General features: G+C 39.4%; 1 protein-coding gene across 24 annotated transcripts in view; it reads right to left on the reverse strand.

Moving 5' to 3' along the window:
- SLC10A7 (solute carrier family 10 member 7) overlaps positions 1-22,717 on the reverse strand; it is a 302,433-nt gene that overhangs the window by 215,867 nt on the left and 63,849 nt on the right. For 2 of the 24 annotated variants that reach the window (XM_044930500.2, XM_044930488.2), the window contains one exon: positions 17,244-17,720. The exons of the other annotated variants lie outside the window; for them this stretch is intronic. In XM_044930500.2, coding sequence (XP_044786435.1) covers positions 17,713-17,720 — 8 coding nt within the window. In that variant the 3' untranslated portion in view covers positions 17,244-17,712. Of the gene's footprint in view, positions 1-17,243; positions 17,721-22,717 lie in introns of those variants that run through there. 24 annotated transcript variants of the gene reach the window in all.

A 22,717-nucleotide genomic window follows, 5' to 3' on the forward strand; every position in this document is an offset into this window, starting at 1 on the left:
AATCAGAGCACATCACTCTCTCAATAGATCAATGTTTTCACTAACCAGGAAGCATCACTGAGCTTCAGGGTCCAGAGTTTTAAATTTGGGTTTCATTACTTAGGCATTATGTAGACTTCCCTGGTGGCTCAGATGGTAAAGCATCTGCCTACAATGCGGGAGACCTGGGTTCGATCCCTGGGTTGGGAAGATCCTCTGGAGAAGGAAATGACAACCCAGTCCAGTATTCTTGCCTAGAAAATCCCATGGACAGAGGAGCCTGGTGGGCTGCAGTCCATGGTTGCAAAGAGTCGGGCACGACTGAGTGACTTCACTTATGTAGGCATAAATAATTAAATCACAGATCATACGATTGAATTCAATCTCCAGCCCCCTCTCCTCCTTTCCAGGAAGTCAAGTGGCTAAAAGTTCAACACTCTAATCATGTATTTGAGTCTTTCTCCTGACCAGCCTCCATCCTGAATTTATCTAGAGGCCCATCAGAGTGACCTAACTAGCATAACAAAGACACTCTAATCACTCAATAAATTCCAAGTGTTTCTGAAGCTCTGTACCAATTACCTGGGACAGAAATTAGCTAAGATATTTATTGTGTTGCTGTGGTATAAAAAAAAATATATCTAATCTCTGTCCCAGGTAATTGGTGTATGTGCCTGAAGAGTCAGACACAACTGAACCAACTTAGCACGCATGCACACTGATTACCTGGGACAGAGATTAGACATATTTTTTATTATACCACAGCAAGGCAATCGGGGACGGCAATGACTCTGTGTCCGACTCTGTGCAACCCCACAGACGGCAGCCCACCAGGCTCCCCCGTCCCTGGGATTCTCCAGGCAAGAACACTGGAGTGGGTTGCCATTTCCTTCTCCAATGCATGAAGGTGAAAAGTGAAAGTGAAGTCACTCAGTCATGTCCGACTCCTAGCGACCCCATGGACTGCAGCCTTCCAGGCTCCTCCGTCCATGGGATTTTCCAGGCAAGAGTACTGGAGTGGGGTGCCATTGCCTTCTCCGTGAGATATCACTATACACCTACTAAAAAGGCTAAAACTTAAAAACTGATAGCTCAAGGCTGGTCACGATGTGGATCAAGTAGAACTCTCATATATCACTGGAATCCAAAATGATAGAGCCAATATGGAAAAGTTTAGCAGTTTCTTTTAAAGTTATACATATACTAACTACATGGCCTAGCTATCCCACCACTGGGTATTTATTTATCTAAGAGACAGATATTAATATATTAAGCATAAAAACTTGTACTTAAATGTTTAGAGCACTTGACTATGAAAACTAACTCAGTTTCTTCACGTTATTGAATGGAAGGAATTCATAAAATTTTTGTGAGGATTAAATGAGATGACAAATATAACCTCCCTTATCAAGTCTCAGATATAGAAAGACACAGGAAGCCTTCATCATACAAGTGTTCATTCTCCAGGTTCCTGAAGAATTAAGGTTTAGGTCTGTACATGGAAAGACATCATAGCAAGGGAAGGTTCACCAATGAAATAGCCATTTCTAAAATGATTCTCAAGAAAATATTTTCCCCTCTCACACTAACACTCAACTGCTTCACAGTAATATCCATCTATGTACTCCAACTCTGATTCATTTATTCTCATCAATTGTACAGTACTTTAAACACCTGACAATATAACATAAATAAAACACAAATAGGTTGCCAAATATAACTGCAGTTTCTATAGAAGATGCAAGATTTCATTAGTCAGTGAAGTCAAAAGAAAGTCAATGACAAGTAAGACAAAAGTAAATGACAAAATAGGTATTTAAAAAGAGAGTAATCAAAAAATTTTTAATGAGATCAACTGTGAAAATTAATGAAGCCTCAATTTCTCTTTGCACATTTGTATCTTTATGACTGTGTTGAAAAATAAACAGGAGGAAAAGATGTGACATCATGTCATCATACAATTTCCCTGGGAAAATTACATAGGTCCCCGCCCTCCAAAACAACACTTGACTCTAAGAATTAGCAGGCACTTATAACCTGAACTCTGTTCAATAAATTGAAAAAAAAAAAAAAAAAGCTTATTTCCATAATTTACTGCTTCATTTTTTCAAAATAAAAACTAAATATATTTTTCAGTAATTATTACTAAATGCTAATTTCTTTTTAAAGGTAGTTGACTTTAAGTGAGCTTTCTTCTGTATCATTTACCATCGAATAATGTGGATCTTTTTGAAAATTTTAATTATTCAAATTTTATGGGGGATCAAATAGAGCAACTTCTTTTTATTTCCTATAAAAGTATTACTAAGTTGAAAAAGGTTTCCATGTGCTACATTCAGCAGAATGTAATTTCATTTTCTACAAATAATAAAATACTGCAGGAAGAAATATCAGCCGATATCCTCCCAGTTTCCCTAAATTTTACATATAATGTTTGATAAAAGCACAATGTGGGAAGTGACTTGTTTAAGATCACACAGTTTCTGGCAGTGGCCAAGTCAGGATTAAAAGAGCTGCCGAATGCTCTTCCTTATTTAGTCCATTAATCTTTATTAGACTGTAATATATTATGTAGATAAGATATATGTGAATATGAAAAATACACAGAATGGAAATTAAATAGACGCAATAATACATAAAACACTAGTCAGCAAGCAGTGAAGCATTAAGCGACTTCAAATTTTTATTAAGGTTATCCTTCTGGTAGCGATTGAAGGTATATTAGCTTAGTGGGCCATGCAATAGCCGTAGCACCACAACTAATGGACTGCCAAGAGATGATTTAATAAAGACGCCCAGCTGGACAATGGTGTGTAAGTAACTCTGACAACCTGAGGCTTTCTTCTGGTCAAACGTTTTATATCTGTAAGTGACTTTCTCTAAAAAAATTACCTGAGAAGATACTCTCAGAAGGATTCCCTGTAATAACAGCAGCCCAAACATTCTTATATAAGTTCAGATTCTCCAAGATCTAAAGATGTGATTAAAAAAAAAAAAAAATCTTAAAGGCCTTGTCCCCAGATCCTTCTACAGACACCATTCATAATACGTTTAGAGACCTAGTTAAACAACACATTCCACAACTACACTGTGTCTTTCTTTTGGTTGAAATAAAAGAAATAGGGCAACTTTTCAAATGTTGCCCTCAAGAGTTAACTCTAAAATATGAGCAGTAGAAATTAGGAGGGGTGTAGGCAGGATGAAATAAAAATACTAAATACACAGTTCTAGAAAATGTTACATGTATTCCTCATCTTTGCAACATGAGAAGAGTAAACAAAAGTTGGGTGGGGAGAAAATATCGAGAAAATATCAAGTGAGCCATGAATCAAAAAATTAATAATGCTGAAGACTGATCACAGTTCAGGGAAAAGATGCCTTTGTATCCTTTATAAACTTGCTGGAAATGTTGCAATAAGGAGCAAAATTTTAAAAGCATCCATGCTGCTGCTGCTGCTAAGTGGCTTCAGTCCTGTCTGACTCTGTGTGACCCCCTAGACGGCAGCCCACCAGGCTCCCCGTCCCTGGGATTCTCCAGGCAAGAACACTGGAGTGGGGTGCCATTTCCTTCTTCAATGCATGAAAGTGAAAAGTGAAAGTGAAGTCGCTCAGTCGTATCCAACTCTTAGCAACCCCATGGACTGCAGCCTACCAGACTCCTCCGTCCATGGGATTTTCCAGGCAAGAGTACTGGAGTGGGCTGCCATTGCCTTCTCCATACATACCCCTTAGTCAGAGAATTCCACTTTTAAAGATTGATCTAAGAAAATAGTACAGATCCAAGAAAAAATTACTAAAAGGATCTTCATTTTAACCTGTTTTTTAGTAGCAAAAGTTACCTAGAGCTGAAATAAATCACTCAACATCCATACATTAGAGTGGTCAGCTGTCTTTAACAAAGACTGCGGTAGAACCCTATGGAGACACATTCACAATGTATTGTTAAGTGGACCAATTAGGATTACAAAACAGTGTGTATTATATGATCTTATTTTATTAAACCTTGTTGTTTTCAGCCATGAATTTGTGTCCAACTCTTTTGCAGCCCCATGGACTGTATGTAGCCTGCCAGGCTCCTCTGTCCATGGGATTTCCCAGGCAAAAATACTGGAGTGGATGCCATTTTCTTCTCCAAGGGATCTTCCTGGTCCAGAGGTTGAACCTGCATCTCCTATTGCAGGCGGATTCTTTACCATTGAGCCACAGGGGAAGTTCTTATTAAACATATATACAGATAAAAAGGCCTGGAAGATATACTTAAAATTTCCCTATGATGATCAAACCAGTGGGATTATGATATTTCCTTGTTTTGTTTATCTATATTTTCTAGATTATCCACTAGGAATACAGGTTGCTTTTGTGGTAAGAAAAAAGGAAGTTACTAACAAATTTTTAAAACAGAATAAGAATATAAAATTTTATACATAGAGTCGTTTTGGAATATTGTATGTGACTTCAAGATGACACAATACAATGTACATTAAGACAGTGAATGAATGGTATAAGACGTTCCTTTGAAATGTCATTGGTCAAAAATTATGTTTATGTGATAATGAGACCTCTGTCCATGGAATTCTCCAAGCAAGGACACTGGAGTGGTAGCCATTCCCTTTTCCAGGGGATCTTCCCGACCCAGGGATCAAACCGTGTCTCCTGCATTGCTGGCAGATTCCTTACCATCTGAGCCACCAGGGAAGCCCCAATAATGAGAATCTGGTAGGCTGCAGTCCATGGGGCTGCGAAGAGTCGGACACGACTGAGCGACTTCACTTGCACTTTTCACTTTCATGCATTGGAGAAGGAAATGGCAACCCACTCCAGTGTTCTTGCCTGGAGAATCCCAGGGATGGGGGAGCCTGGGGGGCTGCTGTCTATGGGGTTGCACAGAGTCGGACACAACTGAAGTGACTTAGCAGCAGCAGCAGCAGCAACCCAAAAGAAAAAAGTCATTTCATTGAGAATAACAGTATTTCATGTTATTAGAAAAAGAACTCATGACACTCATTATCAAAGTAGCCATTCTGGAGAAATTAAATTGCAAATAAACAAAGACATTTATCTGGAATAATTTTAGGTTGCAAGCAAAATGGGTAAGAGTCTAAATACTTCGAGTTGCAAATAATACCTTAGGTAAAACAGAGTTTTTATTTACTTTGAGAGGGTGTATTACTTACTCATTTTGAAAAGTTTATTCCCTTAAACATGCCTTTGCATTAGCACAGATAAAGTCAAAGAATTCCGTTTAAAGAACAGAATTCTTTAAAATTCTGTTTAAAATCAAAGATATAAAGTCAGATTCACAGTTCTTTTTTAGTGTTAAAGAGTCTACCTGACAATGCAGCCGATGTCAGAGATGTGGGTTTGATCCTGGGTTGGGAAGATTCCCTGGAAAGGAAATGGCAACCTGCTCCAATATTGGAGCATGGACAGAGGAGTCTGGCGGACTGCAGTCCGTGGGGTTGCAAAGAGTCAGACACAACCAAAGCGACTGATTACACACACACACATACACTTCTAACAAAACAGAGACAGAGCTTCCCACTTGAATTTTCACATGAAATATTTCTGCTAAGAGACAATTTAAAAATCTTTGAGATGTTTCTTCTTCTAAACACATGTGAAAATAGTAAAATGTCTTAAATATAGGAATAATACCTTTACATTTAAAACTGTGTTTGCAAGAATTCTAAATCCCTTCAGTCATGTCCGACTCTTTGAGACCCTATGGACTGTAGCCCACCAGGCTCCTCTGTCCATGGGATCCTCCAGGTAAGAACACTGGAGTGGGTTGCCATTTCCTCCTTCAGGGGATCTTCTTGACGCAAGGATTGAACCTGTAGTCTCTTAGGTCTCCTGCATTCTTTATCACTAGCACCACCTGGGAAGCCCAACCTGTGTTTAGATCATCTTACAATGAATTCCTGATTTAAAACATTTTCCTGGGGAAATTTAAGAATAAAATGAGGGGGTCCCAAGATAGCACAGGAATAGGACAGGGAGACCACTTTCTCCCCCACAAATTCATCAAAAGATCATTTGAATGTTGAGCAACTCCCACAAAACAACTTCTGAATGCTGGCAGAGGACAACAGGCACCCAAATAGGCAGCCCAATCTCTTCCAAAGGAGGTAGGACAAAATATAAAAGACAACAACAGAGACAAAAGATTTAGGGATAGAGACCCATCCTGGGGAGGGAGGCATGAAGGAGAAGTTTCCACACAGTAGGAAACCCTCCCACAGGCATGTGTGTGGGGAGTTTTGGAATCTTAGAGGGCAACATAACTGGGAGGAAAAAAAACAAACAAACCCACAGAATATGCACCTAACCACAGCTACAACAGAGACAGAGAAGTGGCACAGATGCTCGTGTCTGCCACCAGCGAGTGCGGGCTGGGCAGGGAGGCCTGGGCTGCACACCGGTCCTAAGGGTAAGCACCGGGCCCGAATGCCCTGAAGATAATCTGAGGGAGCTAATGTGAGACAGCAACCCAAACCACGGGATTGCCAAAGAGAGAAAAAAAAAAGACCTTTCTCGCTAAAGGATGTAACACCGCATGGTGACCCCTGGTATTCTCAAACGATTGAGAGAATACCAAAGGAGAGCAAGCTGGCTGCCCTATAGGGCCCTCCCTCCCCAGAGGCAGAGAGACAGGCATGCTACAGCCAAAGCCGGAAGGCAAGGGGCTGCTGCAATCTTGGCCCCACAGACCACATCTTCCACCAAACGGTGAGCAGGCAACCAGTTGCTAACCACTTCTTCCTGGGATCCTGGATGGTTGACATTTGGCAGGAGGGGCACAGCACACCTAGGACTGTGCTCTCATCGTGCGCCTGGGAAGCCGAGTGGCTGGGACCGGGTGGGTGAATAAGACGCACAGCCCACCTGGGACAGTGCACGCACCAAGCACTCGGTCGCCTGAGCTGCTTGGACCTGAGATGAGCACAAAATGCACAGCCAATCTAGGTCTGTGCCCCTGCGGAGCACCCAAGAACCTGAGCAGTTTAGACCTGGGAAGTGCACAAAATGCAGGGCCCACGTGGGACAGTGCCCTTGCAGAGCACCCTGGAGCCTGAGCAGTGTAGACCCGGGAAGTACATGCTGCCGTGACGTGTGGCAAACGCAGTGTGGGCCATCCACTGCGAGCACTGCCCACACACGCCAGCGGTATTTGTTAGCAATGTCCCTCCCTCCCCACAACACAACTGAACAAGTGAGCCTAAATAAGTGGCCACCTTCACCACCTTGTTCCAGGGTGGAAATTAGACACTGAAGAGACTTGCAAATAGAGGAAGCCAAAATAAACAAAGAAGGGTGAACCAGTCTGGAAGTGATAGATGCAACAGATTAAAGCCCTGAAGTTAATACTGAGACTATGCATTCGAAGGGCACCTATAAACCTCGTACAAGCCAGAACAAGGGACTATCTGACACCGAACTGATGCCACACTGCCCACAATAGCTCCAGAGAAATTCCTAGATATATTTTAACTATTATCACTTTTTAATTAAAAAAAAAAATTAGTTCTTTATTACTCCTTTAACTTTCATTTTTATAGCCTACTATTACCTTTCCAAAAAAACCCTATTTCTTTTAAAAACAAATTCTATATATATATTTTTTTAATTTTTGTGACTGATTTTGTTTTGTATTTTTCATATTGTATTTTTCAGAGTCTAACCTCTATTCTAGGTTTTTAAAGTTTGCTCTTTGATATTTGTTATCAATTTTGCACTTTTAAGAATCTGATCTTCAGTATCCTTTGTCACTTAGGGATTTGATTATTGGTTTGATTGCTCCCTCCCCTTTTGACTCTCTCTTTTTTCCTCCAGGTCACCTCTATCTCCTTCCTCCCTTTTCTCTTCTCTTCATAACTCTGTGAATCTCTCTGGGTATTCCAGGCTGTGGAGAGCACTTAGGTATTTGATTACCAGCTAGACTGCTCTCTCCCCTTTTGACTCCCCCTTTTCTCCTCCTGGTCACCTCTATCTCCCTCCTCCCTCTTCTCTTCCCTATGTAACTCTATGAACCTCACTGGGTGTTCTAGGCTATGCAGAATTGTTTCACCATTAACCTAGGGGTTTTATCTTCTGTGCAGTATGGATGGAGGTCTTACGGCTACTGTAAGAGTAAGACCGAAAGCCAGAGGCAGGAGGCTTAACTCCAAAACTTGAGAACATCAGAGAACTCCTGACTCCAGGGAACATTAATAGACAAGAGCTCACCCAAAAGTCTCCACGCTGCTGCTGCTACTGCTACGTTGCTTCAGTCGTGTCCGACTCTGTGCAACCCCATAGACGGCAGCCCACCAGGCTCCCCCATCCCTGGGATTCTCCAGGCAAGAACACTGGAGTGGGCTGCCATTTCCTTCTCCAATGAATGAAAGTGAAAAGTGAAAGTGAAGTCGCTCAGTCGTGTCCAACTCGTCAGGACCCCATGGACTGCAGCCTACCAGGCTCCTCCATCCATGGGATTCTCCAGGCAAGAGTACTGGAGTGGGTCTCCATACCTACACTGAAACCAAGCTCCACCCAAGAGCCAAGAAGTTTCACTGCAAGACACACCATCCTAATTCTCCAGCAAAACAGGAACACAACCCTGAACATTAAAAGATGGGCTGCCCAAAGCCATGCCAAACCCATAGATATCCCAAAACTCACTACTGGACACTTCATTGCACTCTATAGAGGAGAGATCCAGCTCCACCCATCAGAACACAGACACAAGTTCCCCCAACCAGGAAACCCTGACAAGCCACTAGTCCAACCCCACCCACAGGGAGAAGACGCCGTAATTAAGAGGAACCACAAACTTCCAGCCTGCAGAAAGGGCACCCAAACACAGCAATCTAACCAAAATGTAAAGGCAGAGAAATATTCCGCAGGTGAGGGAACATGCTAAAAACCCACCAAACCAAACAAAAGAGGAGGGGATAGGGAGTCTACCTGGAAAAGAATTCAGAATAATGATAGTAAAAATGGTCAAAAATCTTAAAAACAAAATGGGGTTACAGAATAATAAACTAGAGACAAGGATTGAGAAGATGCAAAAAATGTTCAACAAGGACCTAGAAGAAATAAAGAAGAGTCAATCAATAATGAACAATGCAATGACTGAGATTAAAAGCATTCTGGAGGGAATCATCAGGAGAATAACTGAGGTATAAGAGAGGACAAGTGAGGTGGAAGATAGAATAGTTGAAATAAATGAAGCAGAGAGGAAAAAGGAAAAAAGAATGAAAAGAAATGAGGACAACCTCAGAGACCTCTGGGACAATGTTAAATGCCCCAACATTCAAATTACCACCAAATCAGCTCTTCAACAAATGCTAAAGGATCTTTTCTAGACAGGAAACACAGAAAAGGTTTATAAAAACGAACTCAAAACAACAAAGTAAATGATAATGGGATCATACTTATCAATAATTACCTTTAAATGTAAATGGGTTAAATGCTCCAACCAAAAGACAAGACTGGCCGAATGGATACAAAAACAAGACCCCTATACATACTGTCTACAAGAGACCCACCTCAAACCTAGGGACACACACAGACTGAAAGTGAAGGGTTGCAAAAAGATATTTCATGCAGATGGAGACCAAAAGAAAGCAGGAGGGAGTAGCAATACTCCTATCAGATAAAACAGACTTTGAAATAAAGACTCTGAAAAGAGACAAAGAAGGGCACCACATAATGATCAAAGGATCAATCCAAGAAGAAGCTATAACAATTATAAATATATATGCACACAACATAGGAGCACCTCAATATGTAAGGCAAATGCTAACAAGCAAGAAAGGGGAAATTAACAATAACACAATAATAGTGGGAGACTTTAATACCCCACTCACATTTATAGATCGATCAACCAAACAAAAAATTAGCAAAAAACCAGAAACTTTAAAAGATACAATGGACCGGTTAGACCTAATTGATATCTATAGGGCACTTCACCCCAAAACAATGGATTTCACCTCTTTCTCAAGTGCACATGGAACATTCTCCAGTATACATCACATCCTGGGCCACAAATCTAGCCTTGGTAAATTTTTAAAAATTGAAATAATTTAAAGCATCTTTTCTGATCACAATATAGTGAGATTATATGTCAACTACAGGGGAAAAAAAAATACCTATTAAAAATACAAACATATGGAGGCTAAACAACACCCTTCTGAATAACCAACAGATCATGGAAAAAATCAGAAAGGAAATGAAAATATGCATAGAAACAAGTGAAAATGAAAACACGACAACCCAAGACCTATGGGATTCAGTAAAAGCAGTACTAAGAGGGAGATTCATAGCAATACAAGCCTACTTTAAGAAACAAGAGAAACATCAAATAAACAACCTAACTTTACACCTAAAGCAATGAGAATAAGAAGAAAAGAAGAACCCCAAAGTTAGTAAAAGAAAAAAAAATCATAAAAATCAGAGTAGAAATAATTGAAAAAGAAACAAAGGAGACTATAGCAAAAAATCAACAAAACTAAAAGCTGGTTCTTTGAGAAGATAAATAAAATAGACAAACTGTTAGCCAAACTCATCAAGAAAAAACAGGGAGAAGAATCAAATCAACAAAATTAGAATGAAAATGGAGAAATCACAACAAACAACACAGAAATACAAAAGACCATAAGAGACTGCTACGAGCAATTACATGCCAATAAAATGGACAACTTGGAAGAAATGGACAAATTCTTAGAAAAATATAACCTTCCAAAACTGAACCAGGAAGAAATAGAAAATCTTATCAGACCCATCACAAGTGTGGAAATTTAAATTGTAATAAAAAAATCTTCCAACAAACAAAAGCCCAGAACCAGAAGGCTTCACAGGTGAATTCTACCAAACATTTAAAGAAGAACTAACACCTATCCTACTCAAACTTTTCCAGAAAATTACAGAGGAAGGTAAATTCCCAAACCCATTCTATGAGGTCATCATCATCCTAATACCAAAACCAGACAAAGATACCACAAAAAAAAGAAAACTACAGGCCAATATCACTGATGAACATAGATGCAAAAATCCTTAACAAAATTCTAGCAAACAGAATCCAACAACACATTAAAAAGACCATTCATCATGACCAAGTGGGCTTTATCCCAGGGATGCAAGGATTCTTCAATTTCCGCAAATCAATCAACGTGATACACCACATCAACAAATTGAAAAATAAAAACCATATGATTATCTCAATAGATGCAGAGAAAGCCTTTGACAAAATTCAACATCCATTTATGATAAAAACTCTCCAGAAAGCAGGCATAGAAAGAACTACCTCAACATAATAAAAGCCATATATGACAAACCCACAGCAAACATTATCCTCAATGGCAAAAAATTGAAAGCATTTCCTCTACTGTCAGGAACAAGACAAGGGTGCCTACTCTCACCACTACTATTCAACATAGTTTGAGAAGTCCTAGCCACAGAAATCAGAGAAGAAAAAGAAATAAAAGGTATCCAAATTGGAAAAGAAGAAGTAAAACACTCACTGTTTGCAGATGACATGATCCTCTACATAGAAAACCCCAAAGACACCACCAGAAAATTACTAGAGCTAATCAGTGAATATCAAAGTTGCAGCATATAAAATTAACACACATAAATCCCCTGCATTCTTATACACTAACAATGAGAAAACAGAAAGAGAAATTAAGGAAACAATCACACTCACCATTGCGACGAAAAGAAAAAAATAGGAATACATTTACCTAAAGAAACAAAAGACCTATATATAGAAAACTATAAAACACTGATGAAAGAAGTCAAAGATGACACAAATAAATGGAGAAATATACCATATTCATGGATTGGGAGAGTCAATATAGTGAAAATCAGTATACTACCCAAAGCAATTTATAGATTCAATGCAATTCCTATCAAGCTACCAACAGTATTTTTCACAGAAGTAGAACAAATAATTTTACAATTTGTATGAAAACACAAAAAACCTCAAATACCTAAAGCAATCTTGAGAAAAAAGAATGGAACTAGAGGACTCAACCTGCCAGACTTCAGACTATACTACAAAGCTACAGTCATCAAAACAGTATGGTATTGACACAAAGACAGAAATATAGATCAGTGGAACAAAATAGAAAGCCCAGAGATAAATCCACACACCTCTGGACACCTTAAAGGGGGCAAAAATACACAATGGAGAAAAGACAATTTTTTTTAACAGGTGGAGCTAGGAAAACTGGTTAATCACTTCTAGAAGAATGAAACTAAAACACTTTCTAACACCAAACACAAAAATAAACTCAAAACGGATTAAAGATCTAAATGTAAGACCAGAAACTATAAACCTCTTAGAGGAAAACATAGGCAGAACACTCTCTGACGTACATCACAGCAAGATCCTCTATGACCCACCTCACAGAGTAATGGAAGTAAAAACAAAAATAAACAGATGGGACCTAATTAAACTTACACGCTTTTGCACAATGAAGGAAACTATGAGCAAGATGAAAAGGTAACCTTCAGAATGGAAGAAAATAATAGCAAATGAAGCAACTGACAGAATTAATCTCAAAAATATACAAGCAGCTTATGCAGCTTAATACCAGAAAAATAAATGACCTAATCAAAAAGTGGGCCAAAGAACTAAACAGACATTTCTCCAAAGAAGACATACAGATGACTAATAAACACATGAAAAGATGCTCAACATCACTCATTATCAGAAAAATGCAAATACAAACAACAACAAGGTACCATCTCATACTGGTCAGAATGGCTGCCATCAAAAGGTCTACAAACAATAAACTCTGGAGAGGGGATACAGAAAAGGGAACCTTCTTACACTGTTGATGAGAATGCAAACTGGTACAGCCACTACAAGAACAGTATGGAGATTCCTTAAAAAACTGGAAATAGAACTGCCATATGACCCAGGAATCCCACTGCTGGGCATATATACCGAGGAAACCAGAAATGAAAGAGACCCATGTACCCCAATGTTCACTGCAGCACTGTTTCCAATAGCTAGGACATGGAAGCAATCTAGATGTCCATCAGCAGATGAATGGATAAGTAAGTTATGGTACATACACACAATGGAATATTACTCAACTATAAAAAAGAACGCATTTGAGTCAGTTCTAATGAGGTGGATGAAACAGGAGCCTACTATACACAGTGAAGTCAGTCAGAAAGAAAAACACCAATACAGTTTATTAATACATATATATGAAATTTTGAAAGATGGTGATGACAACCCTATATGCAAGACAGCAAAAGAGACACAGATATAAAGAACAGACTTTTGGACTATGTGGGAAAATGCAAGGGTGGGATGATCTGAGAGAATAGCATTGAAACATGTATATTCAGTTCAGTTCAGTTCAGTTCAGTTGCTCAGTCATGTCCAACTCTTTGCAACCCCATGAACCGCAGCACGCCAGGCCTCCCTGTCCATCACCAACTCCTGGAGTCCACCCAAACCCATGTCTATACAGTCAGTGATGCCATCCAGCCATTTCATCCTCTGTCATTCCCCTTCTCCTCCTGCCCCCAATCTTTCCCAGCATCAGAGTCTTTTCAAATGAGTCGGCTCTTCACATCAGGTGGCCAAAGTATTGGAGTTTCAGCTTCAACATCAGTCCTTCCAATGAACATCCAGGACTGATCTCCTTTAGGATGGACAGGTTGGATTTCCTTGCAATCCAAGGGACTCTCAAGAGTCTTCTCCAACACCACAGTTCAAAAGCATCAATTCTTCGGTGCTCAGCTTTCTTCACAGTCCAACTCTCACATCCATACATGACTACTGGAAAAACCATAGCCTTGACTAGACCGACCTTTGGCAAAGTAATGTCTCTGCTTTTTAATATGCTGTCTAGGTTGGTCATAACTTTCCTTCCAAGGAGTAAGCGTATATGTTACAAGGAGTAACATGTATATTACCATATGTAAAATAGATGACCAGTGCAAGTTCAATTCATGAAGCAGGGCACTCAAAGCCGGTGCTCTGGGATAACCCAGAGGGATGGAGTGGGGAGGAAGGTGGGAGGGGGGTTTCAGGATGGGGGAACACATGTACACACATGGCTGATTCATGTCGATGTATGGCAGAAACCACCACAATATTGTAAAGTAATTAGCCTCCAACGGAAATAAGTAAGTTAATTTAAAAATAAAATAAAATCAGCCACAATGTTATTTCTTTTGAAAACTGTTTTTTAGATTCAATACCAAATAATTAATTTCAATACTTCATTCTCCCAATCACTTAGAAAGATGACTGCTCAACACTTATTTTTAAGACCTTAAATCTCAAATCTTAATACCCTATAGAAACTAGGGGGAAAAATAATGCATTTGTTTTTCTTTCAGTGCTACTTGTTATATCTACTAATACAATGAAGTTATTGTAGAAAAGCACTGCTTAAATATGAACTGTCTGTGCACAGAGTGTCTATTACACCTAATTATTCATAAAACACCCCGTTGACCAGAATACTGTAAGGAATATTGAAGCATCAATTAATGGTTAGATTGAAAGGCCTCTATCTATTCAATACCTCCTTCCCTTTCTCTGGAGTTCTTAAAGATCTCAGTTTAACTGAAGTCTTTATCAGACACCAAGTGAGTTAACAAGCACTGAAAGACTCTTAAGGAATATAAATGAGAAGATTACTCAAACCAGCTCTCCTTCTTTAACCACAATTCGTTTAAATACAAGATCTAAATTGTGAACACAGTTTTAAGATTTTTCTAGCATGTTCTTTAACCTGTTTCCTCCCCTCTCTTCCATATTTCCTTCAGTGTTCTAATCTTCAACTTGAAAGAGGTTTATATTTTTCAGAAAAAAATATGGATGCTTTTTCAAAATGTATTCCCTTAACTACTCCTTACATCTACTTTCTAATCCCCAACTCACTTAATTAAATTCAGTGTGAATTTAAATTGCAATTAACATCTTTTGAGGGATTACATGTTCTAATCACAATTATGCAGTGAATACTTGAAACACATACATTTTGTTATATTATCTGAAATGCAAATTTGAGTCCAAAAAAAGATGTTTAATAAAAATGTATAGTACTGAAGACTTTATTATGGATCCTAAGGGATTAGAAATGAGATTAGAAAGAGTAAAAGCACTGATACAAGTACAAAAACAAATTGCCTCACCTCCAAGACCCCTGGAAGTGGCCCCACTTGGCTACCTTCAACTGAGCTTCACCACAGTTTAAAAACTACCTTCGAAGAGTTTTTAACCAAACTTAACTTTATTTTTTCCCCTATATTGGAAGCTCACAGGGGCTTAAAGGAGAGTTGATGCATAATATTCTACAAGATCAGGAGATAAAACCTGTTTCCTGACCCAGTGATTTATAATGAAACGACAACTTCTATTACTTTACTTTTCCTTCAAAATAGCATTTCATAAGTTGGCAGGGTGCAGGGGAAACTGACATTTTTTGAGCATCTTCTATATGCCAAACAAGTGATATTTCTCACAATTACCCAAATAACCCTATGAGATATTATTGCATTTTACAGCTTGTGAAAAATAAGGCTCAGAGAAGTGAAGTGATTGAGGGAAATAAGTGCAGTGGATTAGTGGTGAGACTGGAACTCCTAAACCCACTGTATCAATGTGAGATGCAGTCTTAGGCTCAGGAAGAAAGCCTGAGGACAGAGCACCTATTTTCAATTGTCCATTTTACCTAGAATTCTGTCAAACCACTGGAATTTCAACAGACAACTTCCTATCTGGCCAAGAGCCTGAATAAATGATTTCAGAAGTTTCATTGTTAGGACTCTCAGGAGTCTTCCTACAAAACCCCAAATCTTGCTGAAAGCCAAGCTTACTTCATGGCCTTCTCAATCACTTTCCAGCACTCAGGACAGGTTTTATCATGAAGATAAAATCTGACTTATTAACTTATGCCCAGTTTCTTCTACTTTTCAACTTTTCTCTTCAAGGTCTGTCAGTGCACTTAGGAGATGGTTACTTCCAAGGTGAGGTTTATCTTTAAGAAAACTAATACAGATTCCACCCCCTTCAACAGTCAGCTTCCTGTTAACTATTAACTACCCACACAACCTTTGCTGCCAAGCTTTACTAGCAAAAGAGGGACTATTAGGCTAGCTCTTATTTTTTCCTTTGAGGTCATTATTATGAGATAATACCAAGTTACCGAAGGGCTTCCCAAGTGGGATAAGTGGTAAAACAAAACAAAACAAAACAAAACAAAACAAAAAAAACTACCTGCCAATTCAGGAGACGTAAGAAACGTGGGTTTGATCCCTGGGTCGGGGAGATCCCCTGGAGGAGGGCATGGCAACCCACTCTAGTATTCCTGTCTGGAGAACCCAATGGACGGAGAAGCCTGGCGGTCTATGGTCCATTGGGTCACAAAGAGCCGGACACGACTGAAGTGACTTAGCAGGAACACACACCACGTTACTAAGGTGCCTACCTAGTCAACCCTGAAAAGTAGAGTTTAAAACAACAACTTACTAGCATGGTTTTCCTTTTATTTATCCATGATCCATCTTCCTAGACCTAAGTGATATGATTACGCCTGATGGGACACAACCTCCTGCGCAAAAATGGATACAGACTGAACCGGAAGACGAGAGACAGGTAGGAAAAGGGCTATGTTTTCAGTACGAAAACAGCCATGATATACAGGCACACACTAGAGGGCGCTAGACTTAGCTGAACTAGGTCTGAATCCAGCACCAGCACTAAAGGGTCCTCCTCCAAGATCAACTTAACCATCGAGCCTGCTTCCTCAACTCAAAAGTAGGTGTAATATTAATATCTATTTGTGAGTAGTAAGTGAGAATTAAATGAGACAATTCATATAAAGTATTAGCACAGTAAATGCTCAATGCTGCTAAGTCACTTCAGTCGTGTCCAACTCTGTGCGACCCCATAGACGGCAGCCCACCAGGCTCCGCCGTCCCTGGGATTCTCCAGGCAAGAATACTAGAGTGGGTTGCCATTTCCTCCTCCAATGCATGAAAGTGAAAAGGGAAAGTGATGGCGCTCAGTCGTGTCTGACTCTTTGCAGTCCCATGGACTGCAGCCCACCAGGCTCCTCCGTCCATGGGATTTTCCAGGCAAGAGTACTGGAGTGTGTTGCTCAATAAATATCAGTATTAACTATACCATCAATATTATATTATTAAGTGGTAAGAACTATTAACCCATGGCTTACCAAATTATAAATCCAGAAATGGAGGCAAAATTTCTGGTAAATTTGAAAAAGCAAGAGACAAACATCTTAAGGTGGGGGGAAAAAAAGGAAGTATGTATATTTTGGTGTGACACAAACAAGTCTTTTTAAAAATGCAGTGTTGTTTTTTACAACATAACTCACTGTGTTTTGAATCGTAACTTATTACATAGAATTATTTAATATTCAACAATTTTTTTTTTTAACCGTTTTCTGGGTTAAAACCTGAAAGAAGTCCTGGAACGGGGTTGGGAGAAAAGGTAGAAATGAACCTCTATAGCAGAGTGGGTCCCTTACAGTCCTAAGTAGGATTGGGGTTGGGAATAAAACAACCATTTAGGGTGCTCACAGAGTCTTCTGAAAGGCCAAGGCTGAATGGGAAACACAACCAGAGGAACAGCAGGGTCATTAGAGAAGCTAATGGCTCCCAGGAGAACAGAAACCAATCCCTCTGGCAAAATCTTTGCATCCTTCTGTGAAGTGCATCTCAATCCGGTCATCGTTTCTCCAACTCTGGCTTTTCTCACACCCCTGATAAAAGAACAACGTGGGGAAGGTGTAACAAGGCACAAATGGTGGGTAGAGGGAGAAAGATGGTCCCTAGAAGTTACCATTGGCGTCAGAGAGGTTGAAAACTGAACCCCGTTGGCAGCTTCAAAAAATTCCCAAAGAGTATGTGGACAAAGCTTTCTCGAGAGCAGTACTGAGGAAAGGAAAGAGAAAAGAAGGAACGCTAGGATCCATGAACCTAAAATCTGAGTATCATCATTGAAATCAACCCAGTTATCCAGTCAGGAAGCATTTGATGCGTTCCTTCTGTGTATAAGGAACTGGGCTTCTGGTTTGTTCCGTTTAATATAAGATGTGACCCTTGTCCTCAAGAATATTTCAATCTACAATGGACTATGTATTTCAATATACAATGGAGTATTCAATCTACAGTGTGTGTGCTAAGTCACTTCAGTCGTGAGCGACTCTTTGAGATCCCATGGACTGTAGTCTGCCGCACTCCTCTGTCCATGGGATTCTCCAGGCAAGAATACTGGAGTGGGCTGCCATGCCCTCCTCCAGGGGATCCTCCCCACCCAGGGATTGAATCTGCATCTCTTATGCCTCCTGCATTGGCAGACAGGTTCTTTACCACTAGCGCCACCTAGGATATATCAAATCCAAAGCTACTTTAAAGAAAACCAGACCTTGGACAAATGTTTATTTAAATCAAATAGACTGCTTAGATTTTCTTCAAAGTAGACTTCCTTTAAAACAGTTTATTATTTGCCCTGGGATGGGCTTCTTTCTGTGCATAACGGCTATGTGTGGGGCAGATATATAACAGGTAGCGTACACAGCAGGCACTGTTGGCTGGTGGAAAACAAGGATGTAAAGAAAGGCATAATCCTTTGACTATTTCTCTACTTATTTCCTGGTCTTACTGTTTCCACACACACCCCAAACACATAACTGAGCGAGTGGAGACATGTACAAAATCTTGCTATAACCACAAAGAAGGATTGCTTAAAACTGGTCCTCCCCCACTCTTATTCTGTATATGTAAATGCACAATTACCTTTTTAGAACATCGTCTTCTTGTTAATGTAACACAAGGTACCTATCTTAAACTTTAACAAAGCTTTCAATGGAACAGTAAAATGATTTGAAAAAATTATAAAGAATCATGTAGATTCTTTCTTGCCAGATGTATGGTAACCATCCTACTAGCCTTAGGGAGCCTATACTAGACCCAGACTTTCTGCATTTGCTGAGCTTGAGAATCTCCCTGAAGTTCCTCCTTTTTAATCTGCAAAGTTACCAACACAGGCTGGTCTGCTGGGATGAGATGGCAATAATATCAGTGACCATCATCTCCCGATTCTTCCTTGTGTGGCAGGCAGTGTGTACACATCATCTTTACACAATAATCTCATGCATCAGCACCTGGTAGGGCGCTAAGTAATAAACACAAGAGATATATTTAAAATATACTGCCATTTAAAGTTAGCTTGAATAAATGTATTAGAAAGTTATCACATATACAGGAATATTTGGAAACTTCCCCAAATTTAGGGCTTCCCCATTGGCCAAGTCGTAAAGAATCTACCCGCAACACAGGAGCCACAGGAGACATGGGTTTGATCCCTAGGCAGAGAAGATCCCTTGGAGAACATCATGGCAACCCACTCCAGAATTCTTGCCTGGAGAATCCATGGACAGAGAAGCCTGGCAGGTTACAGTCCATAGGGTTGCAAAGAGTCAGACACAACTGAAGAGACTTAGCGCAGACACTCTGCATTTAGGCAAACGCTAAAAGTACCTCCAGAACTGTCTGGAACACCAACTAGATTTTCTTTTCCATTCAATATTCTTTTAGCATTTGAAGGATGTCATATTATAAAACTAATTTAAGCTAATTAACTAATTTAAATTTAATAATTTAAGAATAAATTCTAGGATTCTAGCATGGAGGGCTGCAGTTCATGGGGTCACAAAGAGTCAGACATGACTGAGCGACTAAGCACACAGCATGCACACATATATTCAGGTTAACCCTTTCAGTTAAATAATGCCTATTTGAACAATTTTCTGTCTTTTCTGTCTTGAATTTTGGTTTAACCTACAGTTACTTCCACTTAGTGAGGCTTCATGATAAAAAGGTAGATCATCTAGGAAAAAGAAAAAAATCTTCAGTTGATTGAAATCTATTTGATGAATAGAGCCACACATATTAAAATAATCATCTAATAACTGAAAATTAATACTGCTATCATGGCAATTAAGTATCATTATGGCATGCATTTATGAGTACTTACTCTAGGGCAGACTAAATGATTTACATTCATTATCCTTTCATTTAAAATTCATATTATGCCCATTTTACAGGTAAAGTAGATGAGAGGTAAAGTAATTTATCTAAAACTAGAGAGCTAGTCATTAATAAAGCCAGGATTTGTACAAGCCTGTAGACACCAAAACTCATACTCTTTTCAACTGTATTACAATGTCAACATTAAAAACCTCAACTGAAAATAAAATGCTACTGCAATTTGAACCCTTACTAATATCAAACTCATAACCCCGTCTCGAATATCCTTCCACCTCATTCAACCATTTCTTCACACACACTCCTACCTACACCCAAAAGATATGTTTAGGCAGTTTTCGAAAGCCGCATCAAAAATAAAGAGAAACAAAAGTGGTGTCAATACAAACCATAAATTCTTCAGCAACCTAAAGAAATTTTTTTTCTAAAGAATATAGTGGAATAACTATGGGACAGGAATTAAAGAATAAAGAAGGTGTGGGGAAATGCACTATGGTCAGCGCTCCACCCGGGCACCAACGTGTAAGAGCATCTTAGTTGAAAACAAATCAACCTAAGTGCCTGTTTTGGAAAACACTGCCCTGTGCTACATATACCAGTGTTAGGATGGAAAGCAAGCCCAGAAATTAATTAAGAAATGAGCAAAACCACTCATTGTGTTATGAGAAAAAGAACTTTGTAATAAACTTTCTCTCTCAACTTAAGAGTGAAGTCTTCCTACAGATTTCCTTCCCTCATTTACATATCTGTGCAGGCCTATTCTTATTTTTTTTCCCCTTCCAAGCCCCTTTGCCCTTTCAATCATGAAGCATATTACTCCACTGTCAGTGCAAAGCAGTTCCTAACAACAGGGAACCCAGCTGGGATAGGAAGAGGGCAGCAGGCTCATGCATTAACATAATAATCCAACTGTGTTCCCATAGGCCCTTAGGGCAGACAGCATATTAGGTAGGCCTCCTGTGCAGACCCCGGTGGAAGCTGCCTGATCACCTGCCTATCAACCTGTGGCAGCTACGGCGGGCTCAATAGCACCAGCTCCTGCCAAGCAGTGGTGCCCAATTAACTTACTACAAAAGACAGAAATCCATTTTTCTATGTCTATTTAATGTACTCAATGCATTTCCTTATTTATGACTTGAATCTGCGTTTCTGCAACATTTCCAGAGGATTGACTTACTGCCTTTTAACTTTTGAAAGTCTGTTTGTCCAAAGGCCGTATCACTGCAGTTGGCAGGAATGGGACTGAAAACCCAAGTTTCAAATACGAGAGCCCAGTTGGTAAAGCTTGGTGACCAACTGCTTGGTCACCAGTTGTCTAAAGATTCTTTCATCATTCACTGATCGAGAGGACCAGAGGTGTGGGGAAGACCTGAAAGGCTGCCATCACTATTTCCTCAAGTGGACAGAGGTGGGAGGGAAATCCGACCTCCCTGTCTTCTTGAAATGCAGTTTTTCTTATTTCTAACCCAAGTCAATTATAAGGTTCCCACGAAGTGTAAGCCTTTGTGCATGCCGAGCCCCTCATGTGGGAACTGTGTGGATCACTACAACGGGCTGAAGTAGAGAATCATAAAAGATATGATGAAAAAAATTTTTAATCTCAAATTATTATTAAAGATTCTTTAAAACAAACAAACAAAAAAAGCCAGCCCATCTGTATGCTTTTTATGTTTTATGTGTGTGAAATCCACATGTTGTTTTAATGCTGTTGGGTTCCTGGAGTCTTTGATTTACTCTATGCATGGTTTTCTTTCCAAGCCACTGTGTGGCTGTGCTTAGTCGCTCAGACGTGTCCAACTCCTCTGCGGTCTGCCAGGCTCCTCTGTCCACGGGATTCTCCAGGCAAGAAAACTGGAGTGGGTTGCCCTTTCCTTCTCCAGGGGATCTTTCTGACTCAGGGATTGAACCCAGGTCTCCCACATTGCAGGCAGACTGTACCGACTGAGCCACCAGGGAAGCCTTACATGCCACAATATCAGTCAAATAAGGAAAATCCAAGGGGTATATTCTCCTAAAAAGATATTATTTATATGTGACTCAAGATCACCTTCAAAATGTTATAAACATATGCTTGAAATTATAATTCACTTCTGTGAATGAAACACAGTCTCATTCTTTGATGAAATTTCTCCATTAAAAAAAGTTGTAAGGAAGGTGTATAATTTGACATTTAATTTAATATGGGAAAAAGTACTTTTAGAAGCATTTCAAGTAATGCTATTTAAAAGAGCACAAGGCTACCAATTTGGCTAGAGAAACATTTTCTACCAATCAAGTATTTCTTTTAAAAAAAGAATGAGTTTCTAGAAATATTATATTTGGGGGTTTTTTAATGGCTATTTTAATAAAAAATGAATCCTCCAGTCAAACAAAAGTGCATTTATCTAACATTTCTATGAATTTTAAATGATAGGGAACTAATAGTATTGTTTAAGTCAACCAACCTGGCGTGCTTTATATCGCATTCTAATAATTAGGTAAGAATTAAGTATTAAGGGCCATATCTGCATATGCCATGGATTTTCATTGTCAAGGTTACCTCTGTTACCTTGGCATTAAAAATTTGGACATTATGTTAACAGTTTATGGTGACCATGCAGCAATCTGTCAGTTCTTTGATGACCTCCACACATACCAGGCAGGATTTTATATAATGTAAATTCCCTCATCAGAAACAAATCTGTTCTTCACCGAGCAACCAAGGGAAAAT

The sequence above is a fragment of the Bubalus bubalis genome, chromosome 17 (genome assembly GCF_019923935.1).
Source record: "Bubalus bubalis isolate 160015118507 breed Murrah chromosome 17, NDDB_SH_1, whole genome shotgun sequence".
In the NCBI taxonomy this organism is placed as follows: domain Eukaryota; kingdom Metazoa; phylum Chordata; class Mammalia; order Artiodactyla; family Bovidae; genus Bubalus; species Bubalus bubalis.